The sequence below is a fragment of the Notamacropus eugenii genome, chromosome 5, assembly GCF_028372415.1.
Source record: "Notamacropus eugenii isolate mMacEug1 chromosome 5, mMacEug1.pri_v2, whole genome shotgun sequence".
NCBI classification, from domain to species: domain Eukaryota; kingdom Metazoa; phylum Chordata; class Mammalia; order Diprotodontia; family Macropodidae; genus Notamacropus; species Notamacropus eugenii.
Window position 1 is genome coordinate 413,347,027 of NC_092876.1, and position 26,591 is coordinate 413,373,617.

The 26,591-nt window shown below is 33.4% G+C and overlaps 1 protein-coding gene across 1 annotated transcript in view; it reads left to right on the forward strand.

Moving 5' to 3' along the window:
• Window positions 1-26,591, forward strand: part of DSCAM (DS cell adhesion molecule) — a 229,988-nt gene that overhangs the window by 110,571 nt on the left and 92,826 nt on the right. Inside the window, exon 7 of the mRNA XM_072615767.1 lies at window positions 16,817-17,095. Coding sequence (XP_072471868.1) covers window positions 16,817-17,095 — 279 coding nt within the window. The remainder of the gene's footprint in view (window positions 1-16,816; window positions 17,096-26,591) is intronic.

Here is a 26,591-nt window from a genome sequence, read left to right on the forward strand (position 1 = left end):
TTTCTTCTTTGATGATTAGGTTCAGGTTACCGGAGTATGTCACCTTGAATGCATCTTGGGCTCCTTGGAAAATTATTCTTTTCTTTCCTACAGTTTCTTTTGGCTACGGAATAGTCTTGTATTTATTCAAATTTCCCTTCCTTGTGTTTGAAAATCTTTCTCCTGGTTGTTTGAAGAATTTGTTGCATCTCTTCCAGATTGTTCTTCACTTCTGGGTACTTGCTTTTCCAATTACTTTGTCTGTCTCTCTGTCTCTCTTTGTCTCTCTCTGTCTCTCTGTCTCTGTCTCTCTCTCTCTCTGTCTCTCTCTCTCTCTGTCTCTCTCTCTCTCTCTCTCTCTCTCTCTCTCTCACACACACACACACACACACACACACATCAATCTGCTATTTTATTCACTTATTTTAATCTCATCTCATCTTTTTAAGGTGAAAGGACCAAGAAGGAAAAATTGTATTCTGGATATAATGTTCAACAATTAAGAAATTGTAGCTAAAAACCATTCCAGCTAAGAAATATGATTGATAAAGAGAATAAAGCTGATTATATAATGTGACATTTGCCCTAGATTAGGGCATAGGAAGTTTCTAAAGAAATAAATATATGCAATTTCATATGCATATTTCATATGTATTTATGTATGTATGCATGTGAATACATACATATAAGGTGTCATGGATTCAAATTCTATAGGGGAAATTCAGCCCAGGAAGTATGGGAAGCTCTCAAAGATGAAATTTTACACATACAAAGAAAGAAATTACTTTGATGAAGTAGAAGAAGAGAAATTGTATAATAACACCAATGAGAAGGCACTGGGACTTTACCAATTAATTTTAATTGTAATTAAAAAAAGAAGCTTTGTGTGGGCTATCCATTATGACCTTTCTCTTCTCCCCTGTTTTATATTAAAAATCCCATTCTTTGACAAAACCCCCTTCTAATAAGTGTCCCTTCTCCCTTTCATAACCAGCCCTTCTATTTGCATTCTTGGTGCATTTCTCTGAGAACTTGCCCTTTCCTTCACTATTACTGCCCATCATGTTTATACTTCTTTTTCTATAGGTTATCTCTATATTACCTTCAAATATATGAAATTCTCTCCCATCCATCAAAAAGAAAACAAAAATTTCTTTATTAGCATCATCATTTACCTTCATGGCTAAATTCTATGATTTGACTTCCTCATCTATTCATTTCTCAACTATTCACAATGTCATTTCCAAACCCATTCTCAGACTGAAATTGGCCGATGCAATATAAATATTAATTGCTAAATCAGTAATTGTTCTTGACTTCTCTGCACTTTTACACAATTTGTTAGTTATCCTTGATAATCTTTCTTTTAGTTTCTTTTTATTCTTTAAAATTTTTCTGTCTTATTGAGAATCTAACAATTATCAACAAATAAAACATTCAGCATATAAAGAACAAAAGGCATAATTATATAGGAAATAGTGAAATTCTTTACACCAAATGTATTTTTTAAAATATGTTTAATTTCAAAAAGTAATAACAAAATTTACCTCTTTGTGACTTTCTAAACATTTTTTCTATTTTGATGTCTCATTATTTTTTCTTTCTTTTTAAAATCTCTATCAATTTCTACTAATATTTCAAATCCATCCCCATTATAAGCACAATGTTTTACAAATAAGTAGAGTGAAATTGAATTTTAAAATGACCTATGTCTTAAAATATATGTATGATACCCATTACCCCTCTACTTCTGAGTTGTGCTTTATCATCAATCTTCCAAATAATGATTGATCACTGCTACTGCGTTCATCACATAAATTCATCCAATGGTTCTGCATATTTTATTCTTCACCACTTCATATAACCCTCCCAGTTTCCTTTTAAATCTTTGTATTTATCATTTCATTGCATAGTGATATACCATTAAATTCATATGGTACAACTTAGAAGCCATTCCTAATGAGTAGGTATTACTTTGTTCCCATTTCTTTACTATTACAAGAAATACTTCTGCAATTATGTCTAACACTGCTATTATTTTGGTTTAGTGAATTTTTGCATGTAGCTTAAAATTTCTTTAGAGAACCCTTACACCAAGTCATAGCTCCACCAACAGTATGTTATCATAACTATCGTCCTATAACTTCTACATCATCTATCATTTTCATATTTTGTTATTCTTGTCAGTATAGTAGGTTAAACTACAGAGTTGTTTTAATTTCTCTCCTTAATAGTAATCCTGAGAATTCTTTTATGTCATTTTTATGGGTCATTTTTTCCTTATGAATATCATTTTATCCTTTGATCACTTATTTATTGTGGAATGACTCATTCTTAAATATATATGTATTAATGTCTCATATCTTTTATTTGAGATATTTGTCAGAGAAACTTGCTACAAAGCTGTACCTCGATAGTTCCCCTTTTCATTCCCCTTCTGATACATATTAAAAAGCTTTTACATTTTCTGCAACCTAGATTGTCAGTTTTATCTTCAAGAATATCCCTTATTTATTTAAGAATTTCCCTGCCTCTAACTGTGACATGTTTGCAACTATTTCTCGCTATCATTTTTTAAACTCCTTTTTCTCCATTTTCCCTTTCTCTATCTCTGCCTATTTACTTTTTCATATCTCACTATACTATATTGTTGGTATACATGCATTCAACCTTCCTTTGCCTAATTCTGATAAGGATAAATTTCATAAAGTATGTACTCACCCTTTCTCCATCTCCTTTCTTACATAAGTAGTCATTTCTTGACTATTTAATTATTCCTACATTAGTGTATTTCCTTTCCCTTCTTTTATTTTTCCCGCTTAAAACATCTGACTCAAAGCTCTAAATTCACATTTCTTTGTTCCTTCTATAAAGGTAGTAGATTCTGAAAGGACAAGGGTCTCTTCTCCCACTATTGGGATTAAGCATGTGACCATCACTTAGACCATGCAGTATGTTTAAAATGTATTTAAAATTTGTTTTGTTTCTTATGTGTACATTCATTTCATAGATCCTTTCAAATCTGGTTTTACCAGCAGTTATAGCTAGAAGTTATTTATTCTATTAAAGCTTCATTTACCTTTTTCCCTTTTAAGATTATATTCAGTTTTGCAGAATAAGTTATTTGTGGTTGTAAATATTTGGATTTTGCATTTTGGCTTATTGCATTCTGCTTTGCTTTCATGTATTGTAATTACTTTATAATCATATATTATCCATACTATGAGTTCTATCTTCCCAGATGATTTGAGGTTTGTTTGTTTTTTTATTTTGACTGGGAGTCTCTGAAATTTGGCTATCACATTAATGAGTGTGTTCAGTTTGGAATTTTTTCTAGATTCTTTCAATTTTTATATTGCCTTTTGCTTCTAATAGTATTAGGCAGTTTTATTTTATGATTCTTAAAATAAGATATCTAGTGTTTTTTTTCATTGAGTGAGTTGTTTGGTTATCCACTACAAAAGAGACATGGAGAGAGAGAGAGACAGAGAGAGAGAGAGAGAGAGAGAGAGAGAGAGAGAGAGAGAGAGAGAGAGAGAGAGAGAGAGAGAGAAAGAGAGAGAGAGAGAGACAATGAGAGAGAGAGACACACACACAAAGAGAGAGACACACACACACAAAGAGAGAGAGACACACACACACAAAGAGAGAGAGAGAGAGAAGAACTGTTTCCCAAAAAGTGACAATGCCACACACAGATATGGTAGGGAGATAAATGCCACTCCCCCAACATTCTCCCCAGTTCCACTACTATTCAGTTATTCACAGATGTAACAATGCAAAATTCATTCCCAGATCTGAAGCTTCTCAGGGTTCAGACTTATGTGGAGTTTAAGACAAAGAACTGATGTGGCACTAATAAGGAGAATATCCAATCACCTATCAATTCAAGGTAATGGGATGCTTTAGAGCAATAGTGCCAAACTCAAATGGAAATGGGAGCCATTCAATTGTGAGTGTCTCTCTGAGACTTTACCATATATAATGCCCCTTAAGGTCATATACTGATTTAATTTAAAATGAGGTGTTATCAATGCTTTATTGTATTTTATTTATTTCTTAAATATTTCCTAATTATATTTTTAATCTGGTTCAGGCAGGATTCAGGAGTGTTGGCCATATTGACCAGTGACCAGTGTTTGACACCTGTGCTCTGTAACATTGAAATTAATCAGTCAACAAGCATTTATTAAGCACATATCATAAGAATTCATTTTTGCATGCATTCTTTTTTGCAGGTAAAGATTAAACAATTTTCATATCTATTACCCACATGTAGAAAATATATTACTTTTTTTCCCCACCACAGATAGATTTGCACTGATACACCTTTACTTTGTTTTTTAAATTAGAAAGGTACTATAATTAGAAGGTACTATAGAATAAAGTACTATCTCTCAATCTGAGGACTTTGGGACAAAACCCAGCTGTGACACTGTGTGAGCTTGAACTTAACCTCCTTTGAAAAATGGAGATAATAATGTAAATAGTTCCACTTCATAGGGTTATTGTGAGTTGCAAATGAGATTACCTATATTAAGTATTTCTCAAGGCATAAAGTTGTATGTAAAAGTCAGTTAGTAATATGGGGGGTGTTGATGTTCATCAATTGTGTAAGGGCTAAAAAATTATGCATTTAATATGATATTACTGTACTGTAAGAAATAACAAATATTAAGATACACAAGAATCTTGGAAAGACATATAAATTGACACAAAATGGATAAGTAGATTTCTGGTTCCTGGAGCCAAGATGGAAGAGTGATCATTAATTGCTATCTCCCTCCCCTTTTTGACCTTGATGAGCCCAGAGAATATCTCCCTGGGAATAATCCTGGAACAGTGGGAGAAGTAGAAGGGGTAAACAGTCTCTTAGCCCATGAGGCTAGGAAGATCACTAAGGAGGGTCCCTCTTGCTGTGCCTGAAGGGGACTAGTGCAGGACTAGAGCTGTCCCAGATAGCCCTACCTCAGCAAACCGGGAGAAGATCTTGAGCCCCAGAAGGGTGAAGCCCATGAACACCAACACCAGGACCTCAGGTGTGCCTTAGCACTCCAGAGGAATCATGAAGACACTAGAGCAGATGGGATCACCAACTGCTGAGCATGCCTAATGCTCTAGCTCAGCAGAGGAGGCCTCCTGTGGTCACACCACCCTTGCGCACACACTTAATAAACTAGCTCCAGGATAAGGAGAAGCTATAGTCATGATCAAAAAGGACCATGCAGCTACTACATTAAATGTTCGAAGAAATTGGAATACTATATTCCGTAAGGCAAAGGAACTGGGACTACAACCAAGTATTAATTACCTAGCAAAATTGGGTAGATATTTCAGACAATGAGATGGAAATTCTATGAAATAAGGGATTTCTAGACCTTCCTGATGAAAAGGCCAGAGCTCAATAGAAAATTTGATCTTCAAACAGGCCACAAGAGAGGCATAAAAGGGTAAACGGGAAAAAAAAACTTCTTACTCCATATGGGTGAACTGTTTACATCCCTATAAGGGAAGAAGATACTTGTTAATATTGAGAATTATATATTTATTATGATATATAAAAGGGATATACATAGAGGGAGAAGGTATAAATTAAGTGATGTGATAATAGCAAATATGATTTAAGAGAGAGAGAAGGGATTGTAAAGGAAGATATAAAAAGGAGGAGGCAGAAAAAAATAGCTTCACATGAAGAGATACAAAAATATATTACGTGGAAGGAAAGAGGTGAGGGAGATGAGCACTATTTAAGAGGTACTTTCATCTGATTGGATTCAAAGAGGGAACAAATAACTCAGTTAAGTTTAGAAATACAATTAGCTCTAAAGGCAGGAGGAGGGGAAGGGGAAAGAAAAGGAAGGATAGACTAAAAGGGAGGGAAGAAGTAGTAAGGAAAAAGGGGATTAAAGGGAGAGGGGCTGAAAGAAGGGAGGGAAGACTAAGGGAGGTGGTGGTCAAAAATTAATGCTATTGTGGAGGGAAAGGGAGAAGGGAGAACTGAAAGTATAAAAAAGGGGAAAAGGGATGGAGGGAAAGACACAGATAGTAATCATAACCGTGAATGTGAATGTGATAAACTCTCCCATAAAATGGGGATGGATAGCAGAATGGATTTAAAACCATTATCCAACAATATATTGTTTACAAGAAACATTTGAAACTGAGGCATACACACAGGGTAAAGGTAAAAAGTTGGAGCAGAATATTTTGTACTTCAACTGTGAAAAAAAAAGCAGGGGTAGCAATCCTAATCTCAGACAAAGCAAAAGCAGAAATAGATCTAATCAAAAGAGATAAGGAAGGAAACTGTATCCTGCTAGAAGACACTATAGACAATGAAGCAATTTCATTACTAAACATATATGCTTCAAGTGGTATAGCATCCAAATTCTTAGGGGAGAAGTTAAGAGAATTAAAGAAGAAATGGATGGCAGTACACTAGTGGGGGACCTGAACCTCCCCCTCTATGAACTTGGTAAATCTAACCTCAAAATAAACAAGAAAGCAGTTAAGGAGGTGAAAAGAACTCTATTACATATACCTTTTTCTCAGCAGTACATGGCATATACAAAACTGACCATGTACTAGGCCATAAAATCTTCACAGTCCAGTGCAGAAAGGCAGAGATAGTCAATGCATCCTTCTCACATCATAATGCAATAAAAATTATATGTAATCAAAGACCATGGTAATATAAACCAAAAATTAATTGGAAACTAAACAATCTAATCCTAAAGAATGAGTGGGTTAAACAACACATTATAGAGACAATCAACAACTTCATTCAAGGCAATGACAATAATGAGACAACCTACCAAATATTATGGGATACTGCCAAAGCAGTTCTTAGGGGTAGTTTCATATCTTTGAATGCCTACATGAATAAAATAGAGAAAGAAGAGATCAATGAATTGGGCATGCAGCTGAAAAACTTGAAAAAGAACAAATTGAAAATCCCCAAGTAAATACCAAATTAGAAATACTGAAAACCAAAGAAGAGATTAATAACATTGAAATTAAGAAAGCTATTAAACTAATAAATAAAACTAAGGGTTGGTTTTATGAAAAAGCCAATAAACTGACAAACCTTTGGTCAATATGATTAAAGAAAGAAAGAAGAAAACCAAATTACCAATATCAAAAATGAAAAGGGTGAACTCATCTCCAATGAGGAGGAAATTAAAACACTAATTAGAAATTACTTTCCCCAACTGTATGTCCATCAATTCGACAATCTGAATGAGATGGATGATTATTTTAAAAAATATAAATTGCCCAGATTAACGGAAGAGGAAGTTGAATACTTAAATAACCCCATCTCAGATGAGGAAATTGAACTAGCCATCACTCAGTTCCCTAGGAAAAAATCTCCAGGGTCGGATGGATTTACAAATGAACTCTATCAAACATTTAAAGACAAGTTAATTCCAATACTGCATAAATTATTTGAGAAAATTGCCAAAGAAGGAGTCCTACCAAATTCTTTTTATAATAGAAATATGGTTCTGATACCTAAACCAAGAAGAACCAAAACAGAGAAAGAAAATTATAGACCAATTTCTCCAATGAATATAGATGCAAAAAATTTAAATAAGAGGTTAGCAAAAAGAACACACTAACTTATCACTAGAATAATACATTATGATCAGGTAAGGTTTATACTGGGAATGCGGAGTTGGCTCAATATTAGAAAAATTGTTAGCGTTATTGATCATATCAACAACAAAACTAACAGAAACCACATGATTATCTCAAGAGATGCAGAAAAAGCTTTTGACAAACTACAAGACCCATTCCTATTGAAAACACCAGAAAGCACAGGAATAAATGGAACTTTTCATAAAATAATAAGTGCTATCTACCTAATACCATCAACAAGCATTATATGCAATGGGAAGAAGCTAGATGCATTTCCAGTAAGATCAGGGGTGAAACAAGGATGTCCATTATCACCACTATTATTCAGTATGGTATTAGAAATGCTAGCTGTAGCAATAAGAGAAGAAAAAAATTGAAAGAATTGGAACAGGCAAAGATGAAACTAAGTTATCACTCTTTGCAGATGGTATGATGATATACTTAGGGAATCCCAGAGAATCAAGCAAAAAAACTACTTGAAGTATTAAAGAACTTTGGCAAAGCTGCAGTTTATAAAATAAACCCACATAAATCATCTGCATTTCTATATAATACTAACAAAGCCCAACAGCAAGAGATAAAAAGAGAAATTCCATTTAAAGCTATGGTAGACACTACAAAATATCTGAGAGTTGACCTGCCAAAACAAACCCAAGGACTATATGAACACAGTTACAAAACACTTTTCCCACAAATAAAGTCAGATCTAAGTAAGTGGAAAAAACGTCAGTTGCTCGTGAGTAGGCTAAGCTAATATAATAAAAACGACAATTCTACCTAAATTTATTTACTCATTCAATTTGATTTACCAATCAAACTACCAGATAATTATTTTCTAGAGTTAGAAAAAATAATATGAAAATTCATCTGGAAGACAAAAGTCCAGAATATCAAGGGAACTAATGAAAAGAAATGCTAGGGAAGGTGGCATTGCCCTACCAGATCTCAAATATTATTATCAAACAGCAGTCATCAAAACCACTTGGTATTGGCTAAGAAACAGAGGGGCTGACCAGTGGAATAGGTTAGGTACTCAAGATACAGTAATTAATGAATATACCAATCTACTGTTTGATAAACCCAAGGACCTCATCATCTAGGATAAAAACTCAATGTCTGACAAAAATTACTGGGAAAAATGGATAGTGGTGAGGTGGAAACTGGGCATAGACCAATGCCTGACACCATACACAAGAATAAAGTCCAAATGGATACATGGTCTAGGTATAAAGATTGATACTATAAACAAATTAGTGGAGCAAGGAATAGGGTGTTTATCAGATTTATGGAGAATGGAGAAATTTATGACTAAACAAGAGAATGAGAACATTATGAAGTGGATAATTTTGACAACATTAAATTGAAAAATTTCTGCACAAACAATCTCAATGCAGCCAAGATTAGGAGGGAAGCAGAAAATTGGGAAAGAATTTTTGCAACTAGTGTCTGTGATAAAGGCCTTATTTCTAAAATATATAGAGAACTGAGTCAAATGTACAAGAAGACAAATCATTCCCCAGTTGATAAATGGTCAAAGGATGTGAACAGGCAGTTTTCAGAGGAAGAAATAAAAATTATCTATAATCATATGAAAAAATGCTCTAAATTACTATTGATTAGAGAGATGCAAATCAAAACAATTCTGAGGTACCACATCACACCTATCAGATTGGCCCACATGACAAAACAGGAAGATGATAAATGTTGCAGAAGATGTGGGAGAGTTGGAACATTAATTCATTGTTGGTGGAACTATGAGATGATTCAACCATTCTGGAGATCAATTTCTTACTATGCCAAAAGAGCTACAAAAATGTGCATACCCTTTGACCTTGCAATAGCGCTTCTGGGACTCTATCCCAAGGAGATCATAGAAAAGGGAAAGGGTCCTACATGTACAAAAATATTTATAACAGCTCTCTTTGTGGTAGTCAAAAACTGGAAATCAAAGGGATGCCCATCAACTGGGGAATGGCTGAACAAGTTGTGTTATATGAATGTAATGGAATACCATTGTGCTATGAGAAACAATGAACAGGGAGACTTCAGAGAAGCCTGGAAAGAGTTATATGAACAGATGCTGTGTGAAAGGAGCAGAACCAGGAGAACTTTGTACATGGCAACAACCACAGTGTGTGAGAAATTTTTCTGGTAGACTTAGCACTTCACTGAAATGCATGGACTTAAAAAATTCCTAGTAGATTCTTTTTTTATTTAATTTTATTTTTCATTTGTAACACCATTTATAACAGATAAAACAATTCAAACTTTTAATCAGGTGATGCTTCTTTTTAATGCATTTACAATGTGGACCACAAAAGAATTTTTTTTTAAACCTTAACTGAGACACAAATAATAATTATGCTTGCTAACTTCACAAGCTCTTGACCTAATTGTCTCCACAGTATTACTAAGAATTAAAGGACCCTAACGTATTGTTGTTGGTCTAAAGTCCTAAGCCTAATAGCTTAATTTTAGACTTGACCCCGGATGTTCCCCTACCAATAATCTATAATGTAATAGATCTTCCCAGTAGATTCCTGAGCCAAAATGCCTGCCATATCCAGAGAAAAAACTATAGAAATGGATCTCGGATAGAAACAGACCATTTTCTTTTGTATTATGTTTTGTTTTGCTTATGGTTTTTCCCATTCATTTACATTCTTCTATGCAACATGCATATAATAGGACCTAAAATATAGAACCTAAAAAAAAAAGAAACAAAGTGAAGTAAGTAGTACTAGTAAGCACTTTATAGTGCAGTAAACAGAGACAAGAAAATAAAATGCATGATAATTACAAAAAACGTACATGGAAGGAACAATCACAAAAAGATAATTTAAAATGATTTTTTTAAGTTTCAAATAACAAGTATCACCCCAAAGAAGAGATTTGAAAAAACATCTCCTCCTATTTCTTTGCAAAACGTCTACAGGTGCAGGACATTGAACATAATCTTCATATTTTTCTATGTATTGATTATCTTTGCTGATTTTTAAAACAGTTTCTATTTTTCTTTAATTATTTATTATATGAGATGGCTCTTTTGGAGGGCAATGGCAAAGATCAGTTTCCTCCTCCATAAAATTAGGAGTTTGGACTACACATCCAATGAAGTTCTTTCTAGATCTAGAACCTCTGACAGGGGATGCCTTTGTGAATGTGGGCAAGTCACTCAGTTGTCCTTGTAATTAATAACATGCATTTACAAACATAGTACAGAATATAAAGTGGAAGAATCCAAAGAATTTATAGAAGACATAACTTTAATTATTTCTTTGAGAAAAGATAGAAAGCACTGGATGTGTAAAATACCAAATAACATCACACAAATAAATGAAATTGATACTATTTTAACAGAAATAAGCGATCAGAGATGTGGGGATAAATTTTTGAAATAGATGTTTGTGTAATCAGATCACAGTTTTCTTGGTAAATTAATGAAAATTAATACTTAATTATGAAAAAGTTAAAATTTTAAAAACAACATCTAACAACAGCTCTAACCTTGCTTGTTTAAACTGGTTATATTTTCTAACAAGAGGTAGATTTTAAAAAATAATACCAAGAAAATCTACCTCAATTTCCTAAAGGAAAAAACTGATAGCAATCAATTATCATAATGAAGAAAACCAAAAGAGCTGAGAAAGAATCTTAGCAAAATGGATCTCTTGCAAAATGGAGAGGTATGACAAACAAGAGTAATACTATGGATTTTTTTCCCCTAAAATCCTTATGTTTTTGTTTTTGTATAGCCTAAATTTTCCCCATGTTCTCTCTTTCAGAGAACTAGTCCATACAACAATGCTTTCTTTCTTTTTTAAGAAAAAAAGAACCTGAAAGAGTATTAGCAAAATGTTAATGCTTTGAAAAAATCTAACATATCAATGTTCAACATCCATGAAATGTGCCACTCTTGCATAGCAGTTGGGGGTGGGGGGGTGTGAGGTGTCTTCTCTCAACTTTTCTTTGTGATTATATTTGTTATTTTTAATTTTTCTATGTCAATTTTTTAAATTTTTTGGTGTTCTTTCTATTTACATTGTTACAATCATAACGTATATTTTTTCACTCTGCTTACTTTCATTAACATCAGTTCAGGTACGTCTTACCATGCTTCTTGTATTCATGATATCATCATTACTTCAGTGTAAAATTCCATTACATTCATCCACAGTTTTTTTCTGTTCTTCCACAGTTCTCTGCTGCTACAAAAAAAGAGTGCCAATATAAATATTTAGTGAACATGGAACTTTTCTTGTTATCCATGACATTCTTGGAGCATATGCCAAACATAGGCATCTCTTTTTCAAAATATTCATTTTAGCTACTTTATTTGAACTACTTTACAAAATTACTTTCCAGAAGAGACAATAATTAGAAGTTCCAACAAGGCTTGTGTGCATGACTTTCTATAACTTTTTCAACAATGATTAGGCAAATATACTTTAGAAATGTTCATTTAGAAAATCATAGGAAGAAAAATATTGGAACACTGTAGATTGCATCATTTCATGAAATAGCAAGATATAATGGAGGGGAAAACACATTTACATTTGTTCTGGAGCATGGCAGTATTTGATGTGCTATATGAGGATGTAAAAATGGTGCTAAAGAAAACAGAGAGATAATGTCTAGAAGAGAATAAATATAAACAGAAAAGGGCCATGCCTGGGTTGGCAAAATTGTATTGAGTGATTGTCAGAAATATGAAAGAGGGAAGGACACCAAAGATTTGAAGCAATTTAAGACCTTATTATTACTGCCAAAGGTAATCAAGGAAATATCAATAAATCCTGATCCATATTAATTTCCATGTTTCATAAAATGAATGTCAGAATAATATATACATGTATATTTTGAATTTCTTTAATTTTTAATTTATTTGTAACACTTTTTTAAGTTTTAAGTTCCAAATTCTCTCCCTTCCTTCTGCCCCTCCCCTCGCAAACATTGAAAATGCAACGATATATCAGTTATACATGTGAAGTCACACAAAACACATTTCCATATTAGCCATGGTACAAAAAGCAAATAAATAAAAAGCAAGAAACATAAAGTGAAAAAAGTATGCTTCAATCTTCACTCAGACTAAACAAAATCTCTCTTTGGAGGTAATAACATTTTTTATCATAGGCCTTTGAAATAGATCCTTGCTACTGTATATATCAGAATAGCTTGGTCTTTCACATTTGATCATCATTATAATATTATTATTGCTACACATGATGATCTCCTGGCTGTTTTCATTTCACTTTGCATCAGTTTATATGTCTTTCCATTTTTCTGAAACCATCCTCCTTGTCATTTCTTTTAGCGCAATAGTATTCCATCAGAATCATATAGCACAACTTGTTCAGCCATTCTCCAATTGATGGATGTCCCTTTACTTTCCAATTCTTTGCCACCATGAAAAAGTTGCTACAAATACTTTTGTACATACAGGTCTTTTTCCATTTTCTTTAATCTCTTTGAGATACAGACATAGTAGTATTATTTCTAGATTAAAAGTTATGAACAGTGATATAGCACTTTGGACATAGTTACAATTTATTCTCTAGAATAATTGGATCCATTCACAATTCCACTTATAGGGCATTCATGTCCTGACTTTTTCACATCCCCTCTTTTTTCTTTTCTATCATGTTAGCCAATCTTATAGGTGTGAGGTGGTACCTCAGTTATTTTAATTTGCATTCTCTAGTCAATATTGATTTAGAGCATTTTAATGTGTCTATTGATAGCTTTAGATCTTTCATAAAACTGCCTGTTCATATCCTTTGCCCATTTATCAATTGAGGAATGGCTCTTATTTTTATAAATTTTACTCAGTTCCCTATTGAGAGATGAGGCTTTTATGAAAGCTACTTGCTATAATCCCCACACATGCTCACATACATACACATACAAATAGGTTTTCCATCTAATCTTGGCAGTATTGGTTTTGTTTGTGCAAAATCTTTTCAAATTAATGTGATCAAAAATATACATTTTACTTCCCTGGTCTTTTTTATCTCTTATTTGATCATAAAGTCTTCCTTTATAAATGGATCTGGCAAATAAAAATTTCCATGTTCCCCTAGTGTGCTTATAATATCACCCTGTATGTCTAAATCAAGTACCTTATTATATTTTGGTATATGGTATGAGATTTTGGTCTATGCCTAGTTTCTGCCAAACAGCTCTCCAATTTTCTCAGCAATTTTTGTCAAATGGTGAGTTTTTTCCCCAAAAGTTTAGATCTTTGAATTTAAACAATACTAGATTAAGATGGTCATTTATTGCTGTTTATTATGAACCTTAATATATTCCACTAATCCACCACTCTATTCTTTAGCCAGTACCAGATTTCTTTGATTCGGTGAATCCTTGATGAAGGTATAAGAAGGGAACAGGTAGGCTTCTTCAAATGATAGTCTGTAAAAAAAAATCACACCTTTTCAGTTACTCAACTGAGTGAAAGAAAATGCATCTTCAGAGACTCTCTTCAAATAAGTATCACTCAGACTTGTGTCAAAATCATAAAGATTTTTTTGAAAGGCACTTTAAATGTAACGTCACTGATCTAATTATAAATGTCCAGTCAGATATATAAAAGAGAATGATAAGCTCACCAAAGATGTTTTACACCATCTTGGAGTATATCTTACATGTGTCTAAAGTGTAGGGGTGAGGGAAAGGAATTTGATGAAGTCTGTCAGACACTCCTGTAAACAACATTGACATGATTATTTCAAACTCCAAATCATTACAGAATTTTCTAAATGAGATCCACAAGCAAGGTAAATAATTCACCCTATCTACTTGAAAAAAAATAAAATGAGTAAAGAATAGTCTTTTGTCTGGATTATAACATGCCATTGTATGAAGAACAAAAAAGATGGACCTGAATCTGAAATTGAACTGAATGATGTAGATCATTGGATGGATAATTTTTGTAATTTGTGCAATGCTTTTTAAAATTCCAACCTTCTGAATAAAACAAAAGTCAATCTTTTAAACAATATCCTTTTGAGTGGCATAATGCATATAGTGCTTGGATTGTAGTCTGGAAATCTAGATTAAAATTTTGTCTCTGACAATTAAGGAACTGCATGGCAGAGGTCACATCATTTAATCTTAGTCTTAGGCAGTTTCCTACAGCTTATCTATCAAATGATAGATAGACTTTGTTCTTAGAGAGAGTTTTTAAACTAGGAATTCCTTTTGCTGATAAATACTTTCTTTTACAAATTATGATTTAGAAACACCGCTCCTTCTCAAAATATTAAAGCTGTGTTATTACCTGAAGGACAATGGAAAGATACTTGACAAATATGATGTGTAACACATTAACAACAAGAAAGAATCAAAAAGAAATAGCAAAAATGAAATTATCATGTAGATTTATGACAGGAAAAGGAAGGCATTTGTTCCTATACGATATATAGGCTACATGCTACATTGGGTTCATGTAACATCAAGAAACCTAGAAGGATCCCCAGAATATTGAGGGAATCCTCTGTGCAGTATTTGCAGAAAGATATGAAGAAGAATTGCATAGGATGGGAAGACAAACAAGGTTTGCAATATAACCCATTGGAGAGTATGACTACATAAATGATATCACAAAAGCATTGAAGTAAGGATGCACTGAAATCACAAAAGCATTGAAGTAAGACAATAAAACTGCACAAAGTTAACTATCTGCGAAAAATTAAACCTGCAACTTTTGGCTTATTAATACAACTGCAAAGCCAAAGGGACAAACTGGCCATCATCATAAAACAATGTGTAATAGTGAAAATAGAATACCTGTGATCTTAGGATACATGTAATCTTTATATCAAACTAAAAAAAATATCTAAATTTAATCTTACTTTCAAGATTTCCTAAAAACATCAAATAATAAATATCTCAGTATCATATTAAGTTCTAGCATTTATTTTTTATTAGATGTTGGGAATTTTGTGGCATAGAAGTGGAATAGAAGAATAGAAAGCTCTTCTTCAATCTTAAATTGATTGCTTATTTATAGATTCTTTACATCCATTTATAAAACAGTCCTCTATCTTCATCCTAAGTTAATACTCAGCTGAGAATGTCAAGGCCAAACACTAAAATGATAATGTTTGTATGTTTAAGTTGATTTGCTGTGTGAATATTTGTCTCTCAATATTGAATGACATCTGGAAGACAAATATAAATTACTTTTTAAAACATTCATTCAATATAGATTGTTTTTCTGTTTTCCCATTTTGTCTAGTATAATTAACATAACTATTTTTAATTAGTAAACTATTGAATTCCTAAAAATAACAACATAATATTTCTAGAATTTTTATTGTTTTTCAGTCATTTCAGTGATGTCTAATTCTTTGTGGCCCCATTTGCATTTTTCTTGGCCAAGATACTGAAGCAGTTTGTTGTTTGCTTATCCAGTTTATTTTAGAGATGAGGAACTGATTCAAAAAGGGTTAAGTGATCCTTGCCCAGGATCACAAAGCTACTTAAGTGTCTGAGGCTAGATTTAAGCTTAGGAAAATGAGTTTTCCTGACTTCAAGACAGGTACTCTAGACATTGCACCACCTAGCTGCACCAATTTCTAGAATTCTTGATCGAATTTTTTTTTCATATTCCCTCCAGAGGTAACAGAAGAGGTACATAAAAATGATACCATTATAAAAAACTTGAATATCCAATGAAAAGAGGAGGAAATTACAACAATTTGAAAGTATTATTTTATCTATATTTACAAAATAAACTTTCTCTGTATTATTTTTTTCTTTTCATTTCCGACTTAAACACTGTTAGTGTGTTGTATATAATGCTTTTTTGCATTTGAAGACATACTATGTTAATACTAAATATGCAATGCATCAAATTTTGGTTTTGTCATATCAGAAGGTACTTGTTTTCTTCATTATTTTAAGAGGATAGAGCCCATAATTCTAGAAATGCCTTTGCCATGTGTTTATAATAGAATAGATTAAGATATTTAGTCAGCCATAATTCAAATAATCATTTTATTTAGAAAGGCAAACATTCCATCTTTAGGTTAGGCTATTTATTTAAAGTTTTATTGTGTTTCACAAATATATCTGACAGCAATTATGCTGTTTTCTTTTCAATATCACTCAGTTTTCTAAGTAAAGATAAAATATCTTACTTTTGTAGTTATTTCTGTCTTCTATTATCTTTTTTTTCCTTCCTATCCAGTTCCACCTTTTATTCAGCCTTTTGAGTTTCCAAGATTCTCCATTGGACAAAGGGTCTTCATTCCATGTGTTGTGGTCTCAGGGGATCTGCCAATCACAATCACCTGGCAGAAGGATGGAAGACCAATTCCAGCAAGTCTTGGGGTAACCATTGACAATATTGACTTCACTAGCTCTTTAAGGATTTCTAATCTTTCACTGATGCACAATGGGAATTACACCTGCATAGCCAGAAATGATGCAGCAGCTGTGGAGCACCAAAGCCAATTGATTGTGAGAGGTAAGTACATATAATTACTCTGAAGGGCACTAATTAATTCCAAAGTCAATAGTATTTTCAAATGACATCTGTATGAAGTAGAGTAAGAGTGATTAAAACACATAGAAACCTCCCTTTTCATCTCAGGAAGTAAGAACAATTTAAAATAATTGTTTATACCTCTGAACTTAACATGACCTCCTAAACAAATAGACAGACACACACACACACATTCTTACTGATTTTTTCTGTCCATTCTAGGCCATTACTTTCTCATTTTTAGTTTCATTTTTAGTTTTTAGGAATATGGTTTGCATTGGCCCAATCTTGGGATTCTTATATCCCTCCTTTCTATTTTTTAAAATTGATTTTATTATTGTTGTTAAAGCAGAATACGGTAAAACTTGATTGAAATAAATCAGAGGAATAAAATGATGTAGCCTAAAGGATAAGACCTAGGTTATGTAGAAAATATTTGTGGTTATTTCAATAAAACTGAATTCTATGTCCCATTGTTACTGTATTACTTTATTTAAGTCATCCAAACCTTCATTCATATATACATATATTCATAAATATAAACAACTCTTACTTTGCAGAAGTATTGTAAAAATATTCATTTTCAAAATTCACTATTCATTTATCTTAGATATTTGACTATCAGAGTATCTATGGAAGAAAAAAATAATTATCTTTCTCCAGATATTTATGTGATAATCTGTAGTACTGATTCTATACCTTTTTCAAAAGGAGAAAAAGAGAGATTTTGTTTTTCTTGTTTATGTCTTTCTAAAAATATCAACCTTTTGAGTTCTATCCCTTTTCAACTTTATTCATTGTTTCTAATAAGCAATCATATCCCTGACTGCATTGAAATAAGATGAAAACACACACACACACACACACACCCTCCCAAATCATTCTACTCTTTGGTGTGGGACTTCTTTTATTAAATTTATTTTAAAAGTGTAAAAATAGTATGTAGCAATCATCTGGAGTGACCAAAAGGTGGAAAGTATCCCCCCACCCCAGTTCCTCTCAGTTCTCTCCTGAGTTTTAATGTGTTGTTTGTTTTTTACTAGAAATTCTTCAGTTATATTTTCTATAGACTAGAATGCTACTCTAGGTGTGAGTAATAAAGTAAGTAAGGAATTCCCCTTTTATTGAGTTGAGGGAATTGTGGGCAGTTACAAACATGGCAGCAGTCTACAGATTTCTTGGTTCTAAAGAGCTGAAACATTTTTGTTAATATTACTATGAAAGAACAATAAATGAGCTACTTTAGTTTGGTGTAAAGTATTCAAGTCATAGGTAATATGTCTCATACATCAATAAATCAATTAGTTAACGAATAAATATTTATAATAATATTCATGCTGATTGTTCACCACTGACTTTACAAACAAGTTAAAAAACTTAGAGGGTGCTTGAATGTTCATAGTTTTCGAGTCTATTCATATTAATGCTGTTCCATTTCTAAGTTCTGATTTATGTTTTCTGGTATATTTCTTAACACCTTGATATCTTTCCACCTTTTCATTGACATTGATGACAATGACCATTCTTTATTTTAAAGATTTATTGAGTTCTTAACAGAATTTGTCTTTATCTCTGCACACTGTACATAAATGACCATCACTTTCATAGTGGTCTTTTTGAATAACATTAGTCAACAAGCATTTATTAAGCACTCCTTTGCCTGGATTAATTTGATCCAAATTAGTCACCAAGTAGTAGCATTGGGGCAGGGAGGAGAAGGGTGACAGGTGTAAAAAAGATACATATACTCTCCCGATGGAGCAAGCCTCTTCCCTTTATGGTGCAACACTGAGCACCACACCTTAACAGTCAACCAGAATCCTGTGATTCTTATTCCTTATAAAGAAAAATAAAATGCATTCCTTGCTTTCAAAGAGGCTGCAGTCTAATGGGAGAGACAACATACAATTATGTACGAACAAGATATATACAGAAAAATTGGAGATAATTAACAGAGGGAAGGCACTAGGATAATAGTAGAGGAAGAAAAGTTTCTTGCAGAAGGTGGAGTTTTATGAGACTTCAGAGAAGCCAGGGAATATATAAGCTAAAGATGGGGAGGGAGAGAATTTCAAGCAAGAGTGACAGCGAGAGAAAATGCCCAGAGTTAGGAGATGAAGGGGCAGGAACAGAAAAAAGGCCAATGTTACTGGATCCCAGAATATGCAGGATATAGTGGAAGGGGTTAAGAGTAAGAACTTAAGAGTAGTAGTAAAAAAGTAAAAGACTGGAGGACTTTAAAAACCAAACTGAGAATTTTATGTTTGATCCTGAAAGCAATATGTACCACAAAGCCTATTTCAGATATTGACTAGTTACATGTCCATATGAAAGAGTCTAGAGAGATGAAGTCCAGATATTGAAGAAACAGAAAATACTAAAATGAATTCTTATTCAGAAAGCCAAGAAAAAGTTACATTTTTCTAGCCCAGGGTGGCAAAAGGAAACAGGTCTATGGACACTGGGGAATGGAGTTGGACTGAAGGACTGTTGAGAAGAGCCATCAGGGTAGGAAGCACTGGGAAGAAAGAGATCCCAAGAGATAGGAATGGGTGCCATCTGGCAGCTTCATAGATCCAGGATATAGCAAAACCATTGCTTGTGTTTGCTTTAGCTGTGTGTTAAGCAAGGAACAATTCCATGAAGCAAATGAAAGCTGTGTGACTCTGATCCCATGAGGACAGTGGTGCAGTTTTATCCTGAACCTGCAGGCTTACAATGACGGACTCCAGCAGTAATCTACTGAAACTCTCAAAAATTAAAAAGTCCATATACCCAAACCTGGGTCAGAAATTTGCAGGGCTTACACCAAGAAGGCAGTGATTACATCACTTTGGGAGCAATGTGAGCTTGTAGGCCCCTACCTAGAACTATAAAATCAGAGGAAGGATAGAAAATGACAGAAGTTTAGTCCAGATGTCATGAACACATGCATGTGCATACACCCACACACACACCCACGCACACACCCACACACACACATACAACCAAGAGGTATTGCAGAGTCCAACATTATCATCAAATCCCAAGAAATAGGCTAGAATAATGAATAAACAAACAAAAACTATTATGATGACAGGAAACTCAAGAAATAAACATAGATGAAGGCAAAGAAAAATGCACCTGGGCCAAAAGTCCAATAAGAATTCCCAGAATAATTAAACTAAGAGTTTATTTAAGCTGAAAAAGTATTTTAAAAACAAATGAAGAAAATAGAAAAAAATTAGGAGAAGAGGAAAGGAATCTATGAGAGGAGAATTAACAGACTAGAAACAGAGGTTCAGAAACCTCACTGAAGAAAATCTCAGTGAAAATTTGAATTGTCCAAAGGAAAGCCACTTAGTCCATGAGATATCAAGAAATAAAACAAATTCATAAGAGTTTTCAAAATAGAAGAAAATATGAAATAGTGCAGAGGAAAAACAACTGACTTGGAAAACAGATTAAGGAGAGATAATTTTGGAACCACCAGTCTACCTGAAAACCATGAACATCAAAAAGCCTAGACACTACTTTTCAAGAAATCATAAAAGAAAATATGTTCACATATCTTAAAAGTGGAAGATAAAGTAGATATTGAAAGAATCCACCAATTACCTCACTGTTTGTGAGGACAAACCCCAAAATCCAAAATAGCTTTTTTTTATTTCTTAAATTTTATTATTTATATGTTTTAAACATTCTTTTATTTTTAAATTGTGTGTTCCAAATTTTCTGTCCCCCTCCCACTCTCTCCCATCGTTATTGAAAAGGTGATCCATATGATATCAATTGTACATGTGAAATCATATAAAACATATCTCCATATTATATTTTTTAAACGGCAAGAAAATTAAAGAAACTAAAAATATATACTTAAATTTGTACTCAGAGTTCATCAGTTCTCTCTTGAGACAGAGAGCATTTTTTCATCATGAGTTTTTTGTAATTGTCTTGGATCATTATGTTGAGCAGGGTTTTTTTTTCTTTGTTGTTCAGTCATTCAATCCTGTCCAAATCTTCATGACCCCATATAGACAAGGCTTTCTGAAATCATTTTTGAAAGAAATTTAATAGTTTATTTGTTAGAGAGAGAGAGAGAGAGAGAGAGAGAGAGAGAGAGAGAGAGAGAGAGAGAGAGAGAAAGGGTGTCTTCCTCTCTTAAGTTCTGGGAGGTTTATATCATGTAGAATTTTAACAAACGTTTCTGCACATACACATAAATCACATGATGGGAATCCAAAACACAGGTTTGGGTTGATGCAAAACAAGATCTGTGGGTGGGGAACTAAAGCAAGGATTTGGGTGAATCCAAGAGCTGGGGGAACCCAAAATTCCATATAGTTCTCTCTAGCAATCCTAGAGAATTATTGGGATCAGGTGACATTCTGGGTGCAAACAATGGCTAGTTAGATTTAAATAGCATAATAATTGTTTTCCAAACAACATAATAAAGCATTCTTTCCACAATTTCCTCCTCTTGAACTTTTTTCAAGTTCAATATTCTTATATTATTGAAAGTATAATTACAAAAAAAAAACTGGGTTATGGTAGCAAAAAATTTTCTTTAAAATAACCTGAATCAATGGATACATTCTTCTTATTATCCATCTTACTTAAACCTTGATATGATTCATTTGAGAATGGGCAGGGGTCAGAATGATGACAAATTTTTTCTAATATCTCATAGTCAGAGGAATCAATTTGAATAAATATAAGTGACTGTAAATCAGGGAACTTAAACTTACAACAGGAAACAAGTGTAGCATGGCCATGAGTATCACAAAAATCATAATCCTATGTTTTCTTCAGTGTCTTAATAATTGAACAGTTATGCAGAAGCATAATTTCATACATCCCTTAAGAGGCAAACATTGTTGAACAGATTCCAAAGGTAAACTAAGTCAATTTACAGATTAAGCTACATATAGAGGATTTGTAATTGAATTCAGAGGATCTATTTACATGTCACAATGATAACCAAGAAAACTCAGTGTCAGGGAGTTCCTCTCTTGCACAGTTAGGTAGAGTGGGTGACAAATAATTAAATCATGTTAGGAAGCTCAAATGTCCATTTGTTTTCTACTTGATGGATGTTGCACAATTAACATTATATTTCATAAGGCCAGTTTTAAGGAAATGAAGGAAGAAGAAGAAAAATGAAGAGGAGAAGAAGAAGAAGAAAGAGATGAAAGAAGATATTGATGATAGGCTATAAGTTAACCAAAATTTACAGAAGGAATGACCCTGATGCCTGATTAATTAATAAAAGAAATTTGAACATACTCTCTTACAGGCAAACAAATATCATGAAACAAACAAACAAACAAAAAGCCAAAATACCATCAAGTCTCCTTGTGGTAACCCAAATCAGCATATTTCATGTAGATACTCAGTTGCCCCATCTAGTTGAATGTTCCCTGGAAACCTCTTATCCATGAAATTCTGGAAAATACCTTGTTTTCAGTGCAGTTTCTTGAGGAATCTTTTTGTAGCAGATCCACTTCTCTGGTTCCAAGTCACTCATAGAGATTACCCAGGAAAAACTACCAAAATCTGACAATAACAAACTTCTATAAAATTGAGTACAACATTCTAGACTTCACTTTCCAGAAGCTAGTCAAATGGTGAAAAAGCAAGGCAAATCTTATTAACAGTGTTAAAGAAGAGCATCAAATTGGAAACCTGTCATTCACATGAAAGTTCAAAGAATTTCAGTTTTTAAATACTACTTTCTCCTTCTGTCTTTACCTGAAACCAGTATGTAATATGGTTTATTGCCATCAACAGACTGAAGGAAGTATTTTTTTAAAAAAATCAATGACAGCCAAACTTGTAAAATGAGCCATTTTGTCTCAATAGTCTTCAGAGATAAATCAAAATAAGAAAAACATATGATTTAAAATTTCCTTTACAATTATTGATGAAATTTTACGTGTAAAATCCATAATTCAATTTTAAGAATTTATCAGTAAAACATGCTTGAGGCCTGAATATTTTTACATATATATAGGTGTGTGTGTTCATGTGTGTATCTCATTTACACATACATGCATATATATACACATTTGTATGACTTTGTAGACACATATGTATGTATATGCATGTATCCATACACACATACATAGATATACTCTATATAATATATACATACAGACATATGTATCTATCCAAGTTCTTAGAAAAAATGGTCTAATATTGTTGCTTTATGAAAGAAACTTGCTTCGATTTTTTTTCACAGTTACTATTGCTAACTGTATTTTACTCCATCATCTTTTCCCCCTCTACTTATTCTTTTCTCTCTTTCTTTTTACCCTGACCTTCCTCGAAAGTATTTTACTTGTGACTATCCTCCTCCAATTTACTCTCCCTTCTATCACTCCATCCCTTCTCCTATTCCCTTCCTACTTTCCTGTGGGGTAGGATAGATTTCTATACCCAATTGGGTGTGTATGTTTTTCCCTCTTTGAGCCAATTCTGAGGTGAGTAAGATTCCCTCACTCCCTCTCACCTTCCCCATCTTCCCCTACACTATAAAAAGGCTTTTCTTCCTGCTCTTATGTGATATAATTCTACCTTTCTCCCAGTATATTATTCTCTCACCCCTTACTTTTATTTTTCTTTAGATATTATCCCATCATATTCACATTTGTGCCCTTTGTTTATATATACTCCTTCGAACTGCTCTAACAATGAGTAAATTCTACTTGAAAGTCCTTTATTTCATTGAATATCTATTTTTTCTCTTGAAGGATATATTCAGTTTTACATGGTAGGTGATTCTTGCTTCTGATCATAGCTTCTTTGCCCTACAAAATATCATATTCCAAGCACTCTGATTTTTTAATGTAGAAGCTGCTAAGTCTTTTGTTATCCTGACTATGATTTCATGATATTTGAAGGATTTATTTCTGGCTACTTGCAATATTTCTCCTTGACCTTTAGAATTTGACTATAATATTCCTGGGAGTTTTCCTTCGGGAATCTCTTTCAGGAGTTGATTGCTACATTCTTTTGATTTCTATTTTACTCTCTGTTTCTAGAATATCAGGGCAGTTTTCCTCGATATTTTCTTGAGAAATGATATCTTGGCTCTTTTTTTTGATCATGGCATTCAGGTACTCTAATAATTTTTAAGTTATCTCTCATGCATCTATTTTCCAGATTTGTTATTTTTCCATTGAGATAGTTACATTATCTTCTATTTGTTTTTTTCTTTTAGTTTTGTTTGATTGTTTCTTGATTTCTCATTAAGTCATTAGCTTCTATTGGCTTGATTCTAATTTTTAAGGAATTATTTTCTTCAGTGAATTTTTGTGCCTCTTTTTCTCTTTCACCAATTCTGCTTTTCAATGCATTCTTCTCCTCATTGGTTTTCTGCACTTTTTTAACCTTTTGGCCTAGTCTGTTTTGGAAGGTGTTATTTTCTTCACTATTTTTTGTGTGTGTTTCCTTTACCAAGCTGTTAACTTTTTCTTGACTTTCTTGCATTGCTGACATTTCTCTTCCCAATTTTTCTTCTACCTCTCTTACTTGATTTCCAACATCCTTGTTGAGCCCTTCTGTGGCCTGAGACCAATTTATATTTTTCTTTCAGGTTTTGGATATGGGAGCTTTGATTTTATTATCTTCTTCTGAGTGTGTATTTTGATCCTCTTCCTCCCCCCTAGTTACTTTCTGTGGTCAGAATTTTTTTCTGTTGTTTGCTCTTTTTTCCAGTCTATTTTCTGACTTTTAACTCTTTGTTAAAGTGGAGCTCTGCTTCCTGGTGGAGGATGCACTGTCCCAACCTTTAGGGGTGTTGTGCAGCTATTTTCAGGGATAATTCTAGGGATGTATATATTTTCAGTTCTTCCAAGGAGGTATGATCTAAAGAGAGGTGTTTACTACTCTCCTGCCCTATGCTCTGGTGTGCAAGTGACCACAGGCAGTCTTTTCTGCCCTGGAACTGTGAGGAAGGTCCCTGATCCACTGCAGCTAGCAAACTTCAGTTTGCTAGGGCTCCTCCTTGCCCTGGCACTGTCACCAAGGGCTGTGACCCACATCTGAGTAAGGGCCAAGGAACAGAATCCTTGTGCCAGTGAAGAGAGCCCTGTAATCTTCTGATTAGCTTTTTGATTTTATTACCCTCTGTGGGCTGCTGCCACTGCAGATTGAGTGGCTCCCAAGGCCCAGTCCTTATTTATTGAGGCCCAGTCTAGGCTGGCAAGGTTTGTGTTGGATGTGCTATACTCTTACCCCAGTGAGGCAGACATTTCAGGCTGACCTTCTAAATTGTCTTTGGCTGGAAAATTATTTTGCCTTGTACTTTTGTGGGTTCTGCTGAACCATGAATTGTTTTCTGGCATTATTTAAGTGTTCAGAAGAGTTTGGGGGACAGCTCAGCCAAGTCATTGCCTTTTCTGTGCCATCTTGACTCTCCCTCTCCCATTGTGACCATATCCTTACCAGTTCAACTCGTAATCTAATAGTGTCCATATTAAAAGTTACTTTTCTAATGATATAATTGTGTGCTCTTCTGGTTATCATTTTTCAAATTAACAGCATTCTTATACAATAGTTCCCCAAAATTCACAATGCAAGAAAAATTAGAATAATATTTTAACAATTTAAATTTTAAAATATAAATAGTATTAGGAATTTTAAAAAGATCACACCAAACGTTTTGTCAGTCAAATTATGTGACTTCATTTAAATGCATTTCTGAATCCTCATATATAAAGTCCCTTCATCCAATTATCAGTTTGTCATTCTATACCAATCATACTCAAAACCAGTATAAAGTAATTATACTTAATATAATAATTATAGCTGACATTTATATAGCACTGTGCCTGACACTGTACTAACCACTTTATAATTTTTTCTCATGTAATCCTCACAAAAACCAAGGTGCTATCATTATCCCGTTTTATTGCAACATATATATGTATATACATATATATATATATATATATATTCTTATATGGGGGAGGGAAGGTAATAGTAGCAGAATTTTTTCATTTTCAGGGGTGAAGTCTAATTAGAGGGAAGACCTGACTGTGATTCTGCTATGTTTGCATGAACTTAAAATAGGAAAGGAGAGAGAAACTGAATACCATGGGATAAGGGGAGAAGGAAAGGAAGAATGAACATAAATAAGTTGGAAGATGAGGAGTTATGCAACATCAGGCACTATAATGAAACTTGCACCAAAAAATAACCAAATGTTGTATGAAAAATTGACTTTAGATAAAAATATCTCTGCCAATTCTTTCTTTGTACCTCCAAGGCAAAATCTTAGACACTATTTTTCTCTTAACATGGGCTAAGGTAGAATCATGTTGAACTTGTAGTCCTTAAAGGCTCCAACTACTTTTCTTCATTCTTTTGTTTTTATAAAATAATTACCTTAAGTTTAATTTTTAATATTCATTTCCACAAATTTTAAATTTTCTCCACCTCACTTGCCTCCCACCTTCCCAAGATAGCATGCAATCCAATATAGGCTGTACATATA